We start from the raw sequence: 15,080 nt of genomic DNA on the forward strand, positions 1-15,080 counted from the left end.
GTGCTTAAGTTCACCAAGGATTTCCCCTGTAAGCCAATCCGGTCTCCTACCATGTTTGCCTCTCTTGCTACGCATCGGGATGGTTTCTTTCTGTGCCTTCTATAAGGTTCTGTTAAAATATTGCCAGCTGTCCTGGACTCCTTTCCCCTTCTTGTTAGCATCCCAGGGGATCCTACCCATTAGGCCTCTGAGGAAGTCGAAATCTGCTTTTCTGAAGTCCAAGGTGTGTATTTTACTACTTACTCTCTTTTCTTCCTTTCGTCAGGATACTGAAATCTACCTTCTCATGATCACTGTTTCCGAGGTTGTCACCCACCTCTACTTTCCCTATTAGTTCCTCCCTGTTTGTGCGCTGAAGGTCAAGCTGCACACGGCCCCTGGTACCAAGGAGTTATCCCCAACATTCTCCAAAAACTTCCTGGGTTGCTGTATTGGTCTCCCAACAGATGTCAGGGTGATTAAAGTCCACCACAAGAACCAGGGCCTGTGATTTGTAAGCTTCTCTCAATTGTCCCAAGAAAGCCTCATCTACCTCATCCACCTGATTCGGTGGCCTGTAGTAGACACCACACTGCTGTTGTTTGTACCTCTAAACTTAACCCATAGACTCTCAACAGGCTTTTCTCCCTCTACATACTAGAGTTCTGAGCAATCATAGTGCTCTCTTACATATAGTGCAACTCCTCCTCCTTTTCTCCCCTGCCTGTTCTTTCTAAACAGTTTATACCCTTCCATGACAGTGCTCCAGTCATGCGAGTCTTCCCACCAAGTGTCTCTTATCCCAATTAAATCATATTTCTTGGCCTGGGCCAGAGCCTCCAATTCTTCCTGTTTGTTGCCCAGGCTTCTCGCATTGGTGTACAAACACCTCAAATAACCAGTTGATCATCCTACCTTCAGGGGTCCTCCTTTGTTGCTCATTCCTCTTTGCATTTCTTCCTACTATCTGACTTTCCCACTTGCCTCAGGGTTTTGGTCACCATGACCCAACGAACCTACTTTAAAGCCTTCCTCACTAGGTTTGCAAGCATGCCGGCAAAGATGCTCCTTCCTCTCTTTGTTAGGTGGATCCCATCTCTTCCTAGCAATCCTTGTGCCCGGAACAGAGTCCCATGGTCGAAGAAACCAAAGCCCTCTCTCTGACACCTCCTGTGCAACCACACATTTACTTCCTCAACTGAGGAAGACAGAAGCAAAAAAACAATTTAGTCTCTCCGCAATGGCTTTTTCATACTTGATTGCTCCTTTTGTATCTCAATCATCCAGGGGTCCCACTGTGTTTTTAGCAGTCTTCCTGCTTCTAATGTACTTAAAATACTTTTTGAGTTTTTGGCTAGTTGTTACTCAAAAAAATTGGCTTTTCTTCTGAAATTTTTACACTTAATTTGGCAGTGTTTATGTTCCTTTCTATTTACCTCACTAGGACTTTTAAAAAGATGCCTTTTTATCTCTCACTCCTTCTTTTACATGGTTGTTAAGCCACGGTGGCTCTTTTTTGAAGTTAAATGCCTGATTGTTGGACTGCTGAGGTGTTCTTCCCACCACAGGAATGTTAAATGTTATTATATTATGGTCGCTATTCCCAAGCGGTCCAGTAATGGTTACCTGCTGGACCAGATCCTGTGCTCCACCCAGTACTAAATCAAGAATTGCCTCTCCCCTTTTGGGTTCCTGTACCAGCTGCTCCAAGAAGCCGTCATTTAAGGCATTGAGAAATTTTGTCTTTGCATCTTGTCCTCCAGTCAATATGGAGATAATTGAAATCTCCTATTATTACTGAGTTTTTTATTATGATAGCCTCTCTAATCTCCCTTAGCCTTTCATAAACACTATCACTGTCCTGGTCAGGTGATCCATAATATATTCCTACTGCTATGTTTTTATTAGAGCATGGAAATTCTATCCATAGTAATTCTATGGAACATTTTGATTCATTTTTTATTTAACTTGTTTCTACATTATCTTTCACATACAGTACCACTCCACTACCCACACGACCTATTCTGTCCTTCTGTAATATTTTATATCCCAGTATGATTGTGTCCCAAAGATTGTTCTCATTCCACCAGGTTTCTGTGATGCCTATTATGTTAATCTGCTCCTTTAATATGAGGTACTCTAGTTCACCCACCTTATTAGTCAAACTTCTAGCATTTGTGTAGAAGCACTTTAAAAAATTGCCACTGTTTATTTGTCTGTCCTTCCAAGATGTATAATCATTTTATATGTGATTGTTTGTCTCATCTGGCATTATCATCTCCCCTCCTCTCTTTCTGACTACAGCCTAGAGACTCTCCATTCAATGGATTCTCCTCTAAGAGAAGTCTCCATTTGTTCTATGTGCTTCTCTGCACCAATCGGCTTTCTCCTATCTCCTAATTTAAAAACTGCTCTGTGACCTTTTTAATGTTTAGTGCCTGCAGGCTGGAACCACCTTGGTTTAGGTGGTGCCCATCCTTCCTGTGTAGGCTCCCCCTCTCCCAAAGTGTCCCCAGTTCCTAATAAATCTAGCCCCCTCCTCCCTACACCGTCATCTCATCCACACACTGAGATTCTGAAATTCTACCTGTCTACCTGGTCCTGTGCGAGAAACAGGAACCATTTCTTAGAATGCCACCATAAAGGTCCTGGATTTCAGTCTCTTTCCTAGCAACCTAAATTTGGCTTCCAGCACATCTTTCCTACCCTTTCCTACATCATTGGTACCTACATGTGCCATGAACACCAGCTCCTCCCCAGCACTACAGATAAGTTATCTAGATGCCTCGAGAGATTCGCAACCTTCGCACCAGGCAGGCAAGTCTCTATACGGTTCTCCTGGTCATCACAAATGCAACTATCTATGTTTCTAATGATCGAATTACCGACTACTAATACCTGCCTCTTCCCAGAGAGGTATCCTCAGTGAGAGAGGATACCACAACATCCTTTGGAAGGAGGGTTCCAACTACGGGATGGTTTCCCTCAGCTTCCATTAACTGCTCTCTTCTGCTGAGCCTTTCATCCTCCTTAACAGTACTGGGGCTCTCATACTGGAGGGCTACGTCTACTCTGGCCCCTTTTCCGGAAGGGGCATGTAAATTTCACGAGTCGTCGTAGGGAAATCCGCGGGGGATTTAAATATCCCCCGCGGCATTTAAATAAAAATGTCCGCCGCTTTTTTCCGGCTTTTAAAAAAGCCGGAAAAGAGCGTCTAGACTGGCCCCGATCCTCCGGAAAAAGTGCCCTTTTCCGGAGGCTCTTATTCTTACTTCAAAGTAAGAATAAGAGTAAGAATAAGAGCCTCCGGAAAAGGGCACTTTTTCCGGAGGATCGGGGCCAGTCTAGACGCTCTTTTCCGGCTTTTTTAAAAGCCGGAAAAAAGCGGCGGACATTTTTATTTAAATGTCGCGGGGGATATTTAAATCCCCCGCGGATTTCCCTACGACGACTCGTGAAATTTACATGCCCCTTCCGGAAAAGGGGCCAGTGTAGACGTAGCCGAGGTGGGACAGTATAACAGTGTCACGGAAAGTGTGACTGGAATAGCTATTCTGCATTGAGGACTTCATCACAGTTATCTTGCAAACTTGCCTTTGTGTAGACAAGGCCTTACTATGTTCATTGAATTAATTATGAAGCAGAAAATTTGTATAAATTCAGTTTTCTGACCTTCTCACTGTGTCTCTTTCAGAAATGGAAAATCAAAGATTTGAAATAGATAAGAAAAATTCACTTTCGGTCTCTAGTAACCATGTGTTAGATCAAAGTCAGCACTGCAGTGTCGAATTCAGGGAAGGATGTAAAATGTACCTTTCTCTGCAGCAGCTGATGCTAGCCAGTATTGGTGACAGAATACTAGTCTAGATGGAGATGCTGAGATGCTGTGCTACAGGGCAGCCGCTCAACTGTTATTAAAACCTCTAGGGGAAATTCCAGTTTGTGTCAGGAGCCCCCAGTGTGGGAGAAGGCTCCTTTTGTGTTCTAAGATCCTACAGATTCTTTGGCTGCTATAATAGCTCTGAAGGCTTGCATGCATTCGCAACATAGGGTATGTCTACACTACCCCGCTAGTTCGAACTAGTGGGGTAATGTAGGCAAACCGCACTTGCAAATGAAGCCCGGGATTTGAATTTCCCGGGCTTCATTTGCATAAACTGGGCGCCGCCATTTTTAAATCCCTGCTCGTTCGAACCCCGTGCCGCGCGGCTACACGCGGCACGAACTAGGTAGTTCAGACTAGGCTTCCTAGTCCGAACTACCTAGTTCGTGCCGCGTGTAGCCGCGCGGCACGGGGTTCGAACGAGCAGGGATTTAAAAATGGCGGCGCCCAGTTTATGCAAATGAAGCCCGGGAAATTCAAATCCCGGGCTTCATTTGCAAGTGCGGTATGCCTACATTACCCTCCTAGTTCGAACTAGGAGGGTAGTGTAGACATACCCATAGCTATTACAGAATAAGTCCTCTGTGTATGCTTCTTTCCAAAACAAAAGTAACTTTATTCCAGCATCATTACTCTGCTCTGGAAGTGTAGTAATTATTCCAGAATGAAATCTGTTTTATTTTGGAATAGAATGGCCATATGTCATAGTTATACTAGAATTGCTATTGCTGAATTGTTATTTTGACAGAGCCATGTTGGAATCTTTCCCCTGTGTAGATAAGGCCTTTCTATATCAACTCAATTCTGAACCAGAAAACTCGTGTAAATTCACTTGGTCTGACCTTTTTATTCTCTCTCTTTTAGAACTGGAAAAAGTAAGGACTGAATTAGGTAAGAAAAATGCATTTTCAGTTAATAAAGTAAATAGTTCTCTAGTATTCATTTGTTAGATCAAAGTCAGTACAGCAGTAGATAGTGCAGGGAAGGATGGAAAATATACCTTTCTCTGCAGCAGCTAGCACTAGCCACTATTGGTGACAGGATACTAAATTCAATGGATCTTCTGGTCTGATCCATAGTCCTGGTCTACACAAGGACTTCATTTTGAAATAAGCCCCCTTAGGTTGAATGTATGAGTGGAGCATCCACACTATTTTGAAATCTGTACTCCTGCTTTCCTCAGAGAATAATGCTAATTTCGAAATAGTTATTTCAAAATAGCGGTAGTATGGACACTTCAGTGCTGCTATATCTAAATAACTGTTCCCCAGGGTAATTCACCCTTATGATACCTGGAGCTCTAAGTTGAAGTAGTGCATCCACATTAATGGATCCTGCTTGGATTAATTTCCAGGTTTCCCTGTAGTGGGGACACTCTGTTTCAATTTTGTAAAATCTAGGGTTAAGTTGAATTTAGAGATTTTGAAATAGTATCCTCATGTATACATGACCCTACAGGCAATTCCCATGTACTTAATGTGTATATCTGGTGTGTATATTGGTTGTGTCATGTGTGTGTGTGTGTGTGTGTGTGTGTGTGTGTGTGTGTGTGTGTGTGTGTGTGTGTGTGAACATGTAAGTGCCATTTTTGTGTATTTTAATTTCCGCAGTTTCATGTTGTACAAGTAAATCAACGCAGGTACTGTTTGACATCTTCACTTCACTGAAAGATTCCTTTTGCCTGAAGGGGGAAAATATCTTCTGCAGGTGCAGCGTCTCAGTTAATGTTTGTTTCTTACTGTCATTTCAGATTGGAGAAGGGCTCGCAACAACGCAGGTAACAGAATACACAGACAGCACCTGGTTACTGCACCAAGGAGTGCAGTGTGAGATCCTGTAGGGAATAAGGAAGGAAGAGAATAGTTCTGTAAACATACATTAGAACTTAGGTTTAAATCCCGTATTGTGACCAGACTTCTCTGAATTGCTTCAATGGCTCAAAGCAGACCTAAAGCCAGCTGAGCCCCTGCAAGATTCCCCCATTATACGGTAATCTACAGCAATTTTGCCATCCACCTACTGGTGCCAGATATTGCCTTTGGCCATGGGCAGTGGTGAAGACACACCCAGTTGGTTGAGGCCCCGCCCACAAGGGAGCCAACTTACCTCCTTTCCCCTCACCCTACACCACTGGGAGTCAGGTCAGTGCACTATGACTTCCCCCCACCAACACAGGAAATTCAGGCAGGTGGCATGTGGCCCCAACCTCCCTGAGCCAGAATACAGAGAGGGAGGAGGGTGTGTGGCACCAAGCTTACTAGTACTGGAGCATGGGGAAGGGTGGGGAGCTCGGGGGCAGCAATACTCTCCCTTTGGTACACATACAGTAGGCACTCTGGGGGCAGAGTGTGGGCAGGACCAGGCTGGTAGTTTGGGAAGGCAATGCTTTCCCCACCTAGCATACCGATGTCGGTGGCTGAAACAGCTGAAAAAATAGGATATGGGTTCCTCCCATGTCCTACTGCTCCCCCAGCTGCATGGCAGCCACTTGGGCAATAAACTTTGAAGGGGGAACACTGTGGGAATTTCTGAAGTGGACACGGGCCACCTTGGAAGGGGTGTGGCCTTGGGCAGAAGGGCCGAGCCAGGAGACTTCACCACCCACCAATCCTGATTGGCCTGGGGATCAGGGAGCATGTGAAGTCTTAGCCCTGTCCCCTTGCCCTCACCCTGCCAGGGGAACAGCTGGTGGTTCATCTGGTGCTGTGTGCTCCTGATGGGGGAAGGAGACTTTGCACCATTCCCCTGTCCCCTGGACTCGACTGGCCTTGGGGTGGATGAGTGGCAGGGTGGTCCTGGGTCAAGAGCTCCTTCAATCACTGCTATTTAAAGGGCTCCCAGAAGCCCTTTAAATAGCAGCAATTGAAAGGGCTCACCTCCCAGGCAATGCTTTAGTGGCAGAACTGGGAACTCCCATGGGCTAGATGCAGTCCACTGACAGCTTTTTGCCCAGCCTTGCCCTAGAGGCTGTTCTAACATATGAGGCAATGACAGATTGGGGGAGTTCAGACACATTGTTGACTCCTCACCTGCAGCTCAGCATCTGGGTCAAAAACTGTTGTCATCCCACCGTCAAAAACTGACCTTGAAGCTTTATTCCTCACTTAAGACATTTTCCCATTTCTTTTAGGGATTGACTCTGATCTCTCAGCTTCACACTGGTGTAATTCCAGCCCTACTGGGAAGTTATTGATGAATTAAACAGGGGTTGGTGAGATCAGGACTAATTAACTGCTGGGTTGTACAGAAAGGGGCATAGTTGGTCAATAAGGGATGTGATCCTTACTGAACAAGTCTGAAGATCTGAACTGATGAAGAAAGTGTTCTTTTCTGAGTGCTGTCCCTGCAGGTGCTCCATTCCAGGAGGTCAGAGATTTTTCCTAGCAGTGCCTGGCTGCACATTCATGCCTGCTTCTTGTGTGTGTAATGTGGCCCCATTGGTTCCTTCTCTGTTCTCCTCAATGGAGGACAGAGGTCCACACCTCTGCTCTTTTGCCCCAAAATTTGAGAAAACAACCAAAAACAAAAACAATTGTTCCCTTTACTTAACCTTTACTTATCCTACCTTTCTTGGATAAAAAAAAAAGGTTTTCCTTTAGATCTCCTTCCTGTCCTAATCCTGCAAATTATCACGCCATCTAATAACAACATTAAGCTGGACTCTCCTCACTTCATAAAATACTACACTTTTTGAGATGACATTCCAGTCTTTTATGGATACTCTTCCTGTGTCTGATGCTTGGGAGAAGCCCATATCTCTCAGAAATGCTCAGAATGTAACCACCTTAAAGCAGGAGCCAATGCCAGATGCTCCAGAGAGAGTGAACACAACAGATAATCATCATATGATCCCTCTTCTGTCACCCATTTATAGACAGATGCTAGGGACACCATTCCTACCCATCCTGGCTAGTAGCCATGGATGGACGTAACCTCCATGAACTTATATAGCTCTTTTTTGAAACATATTAAAGTCCTAATCTTCATAAAATCCTCTGGCAAGGAGTTCCACAGGATGACTATGTGCTGCTTGAAGAAAAACTTTTTGTTTGTTTTAAACCTGCTATGTATCAGAGCCAAGATGCATACTCCTCTCCATGGCATTACTGACACCAATTCATGATCCAGAATAATATTCAACACAATCAGATATGCTGCTTCCACTGGCACCAACCCAGACCTCGGTAATGACAGACAAATCCCAACTGGCACTGACCACCAACATGGCAGCACAGAAACACATAATAAACAAAGAGCAGTTGGCACTTCTGCAGTTCCTCCACCATAATGATATAGAGCTCACATGGATAGTGCAATCCCTGCTCCTCGGCACAGACCCAATCCAAAGCAAAGACCACCCATTTCTATCTCTTGCCCCCTTCCCTCATTGCCCCAGTATGGGAACACGTGAATATGACAACAGGTTCTCATTACAGTATTCCTTGCCCACTGTAAGGAGACTTCCCAGGGACCTCAACCATACCAAGACTAATCAGAGGGGTTCAGTACAACCTTGATCTGGACAACCATGGCGATACACACCACCACTTTACCCCATTCACTTGTCACCAAAGGATCTCTGGGCAAACTACAACCTCTGTTACACATCTCCATCCATGTCAACCCAATGAGCAATCAGGTCTCTCCCACCTCAGACCTATGTGATGATCTCTGATACAGGGAGCGCTCTGAGGATGAGGTGCCACCAGCCAACAATTCTTCTTCCTCAGTGCACGAAGCGGTCATATCACTTATATCAACATGTGAGGATGACTTAAAACAGTTTCAAGAGTATCAGAGGGGTAGCTGTATTAGTCTGGATCTGCAAAAGTGACCTGGAGGCCTTAGGCAGCATCATTTTAGGATTAAACAAAGACTGCAAATGGCTAGCCAACTACAATAGCAGTTTCTCCTCTCTTGGGGTACGTCTAAACTACATGCCTCCGTCGACAGAGGCATGTAGATTAGCCAGATCGGCAGAGGGAAATGAAGCCGCGATTAAAATAATCGCGGCTTCATTTAAATTTAAATGGCTGCCCCGCTCTGCCGATCAGCTGTTTGTCGGCAGATCAGGGCAGTCTGGACGCGACGTGCCGACAAAGAAGCCTTTCTTGATCGGCACAGGTATGCCTCGTGAAACCAGGTTTACCTGTGCCGATCAAGAAAGGCTTCTTTGTCTGCGCGTCGCGTCCAGACTGCCCCGATCTGCCAACAAACAGCTGATCGGCAGAGCGGGGCAGCCATTTAAATTTAAATGAAGCCGCGATTATTTTAATTGCGGCTTCATTTCCCTCTGCCGATCTGTCTAATCTACATGCCTCCGTCGATGGAGGCATGTAGTTTAGACATACCCTTGGTGTTCTCACCTCCACATCAGCTGTTAGAAGTGGGCCTCATCTTCCCTGAGTGAATTTACCTCATTATCTCTAGCCTTACTCTTGATTGGAACTCTTTTCTTATGCCTGTATATTTATACCTGCCTCTGGAGTTTCCATTACATGCATCTGACGAAGTGGATCATTGCCCCATGAAAGCTTATGCTCCAATAAATCTGTTAGTCTATAAGGTGCCATAGGACTCCTTGTCGCTTTTGTTCAAAAGAGTGACTACTATACAGAAAATCAGACTACAGAAAGTGCAGGAAAAATGGCACAAATTCCTGAAGATCCTGCAAACATCTACCAGCACGAGGATTGCCTCCTTGATAGATAAGGTGATCAGACCATCCTTACACTAACTTCACAAAAGATAAAATCACATTATATCCATACCCAACTTTTTGCCACAAGTGGCACCTACTTTCCACAATAATGAATCTGCAATTACCATCATTCTTTCCTAGACTGCCCAAGAACACCCTCAAAGCATCCTGTCACATGTTCAACATCAGACAGGAAATGACCTTCTACTTTGATAGGGCCAAATCATCCTGTGGATCCATAAGATTATTCATCTCCAAAGCAGAATGATGAAAAGGGTTGGCAATATCTTCCCAACAACTCTCCAAGTGTATCTTTACTTTTATAAACACTTGCTATATAGTACACAATAAACTCTTCCCACAGGTTGTCCAAGCACATCCCACCCAAGTAGTAGCAGCTTCCACAGCATTCCTTAAGAATGTACCATCAGCAGACATATACAGAACTGTAAACTTGGTCTTTGAAATGTACATTTGCAAGCCAGTATGCAACTGCAAGTGGGCCCATTCCTAATACCATAGTCAGTCTCCCTGATCTCACTTCTATGCCCCAGGCATGACTCAAAAGCTTACCACCTTTCTGGAGGACACTGCTCTATAGACATTTAGGGTGTATCTACACAGCAAAGTTATTTTGAAATAATGACTGTTATTCTGAAATAACTATGTGAGCATCTACACAGCAATTCCGTTATTTCAAAATAATTTTGAAATACCTGATGGCTTATTCCGACATCTGTAAACCTCATTTTATGAAGAATAATGTCTATTCTGGAACAGCTATTTTGAACTAGCCCAGCACCAGGACCATTCTAAGTTACTCCTCTGCAGTGCCTCCTGGGGCTCTACATTGAGACAGCACATCTACATTAGGGAAGCTTGCCTTGGACGATTTTTGAGGATTCCCTGCTGAGTGGACATGCTATTTCGAAATAAGCTATTTCAGAATAACTATTCCAGAATAGCTTATTTTGAAATAATCATGCAGTGTAGATGTAGCCTTACAGTGAAATACCCACAAGTCAGTACTAGAAGAAGAAGAGGCTACTCATCTTGTGCAGTAATGATGGTTCTTCAAAATGTGTGTTCCTGTAAATGCTCCTCAATCCACCCTCTTCCTTTCTACTTTGGAGTTCACCTACGGAATTCTATGGTAGTGAAGGAATTGTGCACACGAGAAGCAGGTACCAATGGCACCAGAAGACAACAATTGTGCATGTGTGGTGCAGTCAGGCACTGTGAGAAAAAAAATCCAATTTCCAGCATGAGGTCACACTAACACCTAGGGTATGTCTAGACTGCACCCCTCTGCTGGCGTAGGGATGCAGATAAGGAAGGTTGAAATTGTTAATGAAGTGGAGATTTAAATATCCTGTGCTTCGTTAGCATAAACATGGACGCCCCTTTTTTTTCGGCACAGAGCTTTGTCGGAGAAAAGCAGCAGTCTAGAGGCTTATGTTTCACTAAAGAAAGCCTTTTCTGATAGATCCCTTATGCCAGGTAAAATGAAGTTTACAGGATCTATCGGAAAAGGCTTTCTTTAGCAAAAGATCAGCCTCTAGACTGCCGCTTTTCTCCGACAAAGCTCTGTGCCAAAATAAAAAGATCCTGATTTTAAGAGGAATAAGGGATCTTCTGGAAAAGGCTTTATTTTCCGAAAGATCCCGTCTAGACTGGCGCTTTTCTCCGGCAAAGCCCTGAGCCGGAAAAAAGCGGCAGCCATGTTCATGAAAATGCCGTGGGGGATATTTAAATCCCCCGCGGCATTTGCAATTCTGACTTGTCTCATTAGCATCCCTTTTCCGGAATAGGGTGCCAATGTAGATACAGCCCTAGAGTGGAGCACACACAGGGAAATACATCTCAAAGATCGATGAGTACTGCACAAGGCAAGTAACTTCTTATATGGGACAAGAACTGAATTTCTTAGACTGTGCTAGATATTATCTGTCTCTTTTTAGTGCATCTTCCTTGCCTCTTCAGATTGTAAGCTCTTTTATCAGGGACTGTGCCTACCTCTGCTTGTGCAGCGCTCAGCACAAAATGCTCTGTTCTGTTCTGAGCCTTTTAGGCTCAATTGCTGATAATAAGAGAAACAACAGTAGGTTTTAAGGTAATTTGCAACAACGTGTCCTTCAAATTCATTTAAATACTCAGCTCCTGTGTTTTGAAATGACTTTTTATACTATTTCTAAGTTATGGGCCAAATATTCCATACAAACTTCAAACACAGTTTTGAATGTTTAATTTAAGCTGAATTGTACAATGTACAACATGAAAGGACTAAGTTCTACTAGGATAATTTCAGCTAAAATGCTATTAAAACGGAAGTATTAGGTCCAATTAATTCCCATTCCCTCAGCTCAAGCTGCCATTATAACAGTGAGTCTCAAAATTAAAGCTTTCTCTTTGCAGATGACATCACTCTTGATGCAGACACGGCTCACCCCAACCTCTCCATTGCTGGGGATAAGAAGAGTTTTACATATGCAGCTCAACCTCAGAAGGTTCGAACAACTCCACAGAGGTTCGATTCGACTGTCTGTGTGCTGGGCTCTGAAGTATTCTCCAAAGGAAAGCACTATTGGGAGGTGGATGTCGAGAGCAGCACTGACTGGGATCTGGGGGTGGCCAGAAAATCCGTAACGAAAAAAGGGAAACTTTCCTTGTGCCCTAAGGAGGGATTCTGGGTTCTGGGTCAGAGTGGGAGAGATTATTGGGTCAAAACAGACCCATGGACCCGGGTCATGGTGCAGAAAAAGCCCAAGAAAATTGGAGTTTACCTTAGTTACCAAGAAAGACAGGTGACCTTTTTCAATGTCAATGACATGTCTGTGTTATTCATTTTTAAGAATTGCTCATTCTCAGAAGAGGTTTGTCCGTTCTTTAAAAATTCCCACAAGGAAACAACAATGCAAATTTGTTCTGTAAAAGAAGATTAATAATTTCAAATGAAATTAGTTAAAGCAAAAGTATTAACCCAGGTTAATCAATACAAAACAATATCAAATAACTCCCCTGTATACACTTACAAGACGAAAGAGCACATCAACACTACAGGGAAGCATCCAAATTAGTCAGAGGCAGGCTCCCCTAATGTGGATGGGCTACTTTGATTTACAGCCCCAGGAGCCACTGGAGAGTAATTACTTTGAATGGCCTGGGGAAGAGCCATTTCAAAATAGCAGCAGTGGAGCATTCATACTACCGCTATTTCAAAATATCTATTCTGAAATAGGCATTATTCCTCATGAAATTAGGGTTTCTTGTTCCAGAATAAGAAGCCTATTATTCTGAAATAATTTTAAAAAACCAGGTTTGCTGTGTGGATGTTCACCTTGCATGTCAAAATAGAGACAATGGATTTCAGGAAGGCAGATTTTTGTAAGCTCAAAGAGCTTGTAGGTAAGGTCCCATGGAAGATAAGACTAAGGGGAAAAACAACTGAAGAGAGTTGGCAATTTTTCAAAGGCACATTATTGAGGGCTCAAAAGCAAGGTATTCCATTGCGTAGTAAAGATAGTAAATATGGCAAAAGACCACTTTGGTTTAACCAGGAGATCTTGCATGATCTAAAAATAAAAAATGAGTCATATAAAAAATGGAAACTGGGTCAAATTACAAAGGAGGAATGAAGTGTAGACATATCCTCATTGTTATTTTACAATAACACTAGTTATGCTGAAATAATGCTCCTATGTAGATGAACCCTTGTAGAAAAAAGAAAGAAAGAATCCAGGGGATGTGTTAGGAGGGAATGCCTTGACAGTATGGCTGTGTCTAGACTGGCCAGTTTTTCCGGAAAATCAGCCGCTTTTTCAGAAAAACTTGCCAGCTGTCTACACTGGCCACTTGAATTTCCGCAAAAGCACTGACGATCTCATGTAAGATTGTCAGTGTTCTTGCGGAAATACTATGCTGCTCCCATTTGGGCAAAAGTCCTTTTGCGCAAAAGGACCAGTGTAGACAGCTCAGATTGTTTTCCGGAAAAAAGCCCCAATCGCGAAAATGGCGATTGGGGTTTTTTTGTGGAAAAGTGCGTCTAGATTGGCACAGATGCTTTTCCGCAAAAAGTGCTTTTCCGCAAAAAGACACTCTGTTCCAAAAATGCTTTTAATGGAAAACTTTTCCGTTAAAAGCATTTCCGGGAAATCATGACAATCTAGATGCAGCCTATATGTTTCTTAACTGGATGAGGTCTAGGGAAAGCATATGACAGTCCAGTTTACACCACTGAGTGGGATTGCTGTACATGGCAAAACATATGGTGAGATTCATTAGGAATTAAGGTGATTAATTTAAGAAAGAGAGGAAAACATCTAGGCAGATCAGGAGAATAAAAAAGGCTTTTAGAGCATGCAGAAGTGAAATAAGATTCCAGTGATTATCTCTGGATGGTGGCTTGGGAGAGAGGAGAATCTGAGCCCTAGTTTGGATGTGGGTATTGGGAGACCCTTCTGGAGAAATAGTGTATCTATTGTTTATGGGAATTAGTTTTTGAAGAAGAATCAAAGTAAACTATCGCTTGCCCCAAAGCTGTGATTAAAACCATGTAGTAAGTTTTTTTAATGATCACAAAAGTGACAATGTATTATTTAGGACTTTATTTGATGGCATTTTATAATTGCTTAACTAATACAGAAGTGAATTAATCTGCTTACTAAAATTAAAGCTACCTCCACCAGTGCTTAAAATGTTTGGATTTAGTTTTGGAAACATGTACCGCAGCTTTAAAGTTTGATTTGCAATATCACTCTTGTGTTTTCTAAACTGTCATGTTCTAGCTCTAGACCCAGGATTGTTGGGAACAGTAGTGTTTTGATTGTACTTCATTTGTTCAGAGCAGCTTTCCCTGAAAATATAAATTACTATGATAGAGAAAGTTATTACTTTGGGCCTTTGATATTCTATGCTTTTGCTTAATGACCATGTCTTTATTTTAGTTTTATAGCTGTGTTTTTATGCCACATTTGACATATGTAACTAGTTTGAGTTAGAAAGGATGATAAAATACATGTTCTGCAAGGTAAAGCTAATTTTCTTTTAATTTGATTTCATACGAAATAAATATTTTAAGCAGTGCACCTTGATAATTATTTCTTTTTTAATATTTTCTACTTACATATCAAGCTTTTTTAAAAAATTCCAGGATGTATTTATTTGTACTGGTTGTGTATATCTGCACATTATTTTGATATTAGTATACATACCAAAATTCGGACATATGGATGGAAAAATTAGAGGGACATTGCTCACCAGTGTCTTACATATGAAACTCCTCTCCAGAGAAATGAAAAAAAATAAAGACCAGATGGAGATATGTCAGATGTCTTTTAAATGTCAACAGGATGGTCATACTTTGCAAATAATAAATTCACCATTGATACTTGACATGTCATAGTTTGTACACTATTAGTTGCAATTGAATTACAATGGTAGTAACCATACTAAAATGCTCATATTCAGTCAGACATCATCACACAATCCTGAAGTTTGGAAATGAGAAGTTGCCCCACA

The 15,080-nt window shown here is 42.7% G+C and overlaps 1 protein-coding gene across 1 annotated transcript in view; it reads left to right on the plus strand.

Moving 5' to 3' along the window:
- LOC142823418 (uncharacterized) overlaps positions 1–14,749 on the plus strand; it is a 29,651-nt gene extending 14,902 nt beyond the window's left edge. The window contains exons 5-7 of the mRNA XM_075914445.1: positions 4,727–4,753; positions 5,613–5,639; positions 11,979–14,749. Of these exons, the coding sequence (XP_075770560.1) occupies positions 4,727–4,753; positions 5,613–5,639; positions 11,979–12,505 (581 nt within the window). The 3' untranslated portion in view covers positions 12,506–14,749. The remainder of the gene's footprint in view (positions 1–4,726; positions 4,754–5,612; positions 5,640–11,978) is intronic.
- Positions 14,750–15,080: the final 331 nt, after the last annotated feature.

This window comes from Pelodiscus sinensis, chromosome 33, assembly GCF_049634645.1.
Source record: "Pelodiscus sinensis isolate JC-2024 chromosome 33, ASM4963464v1, whole genome shotgun sequence".
Classification (NCBI taxonomy): Eukaryota; Metazoa; Chordata; order Testudines; family Trionychidae; genus Pelodiscus; species Pelodiscus sinensis.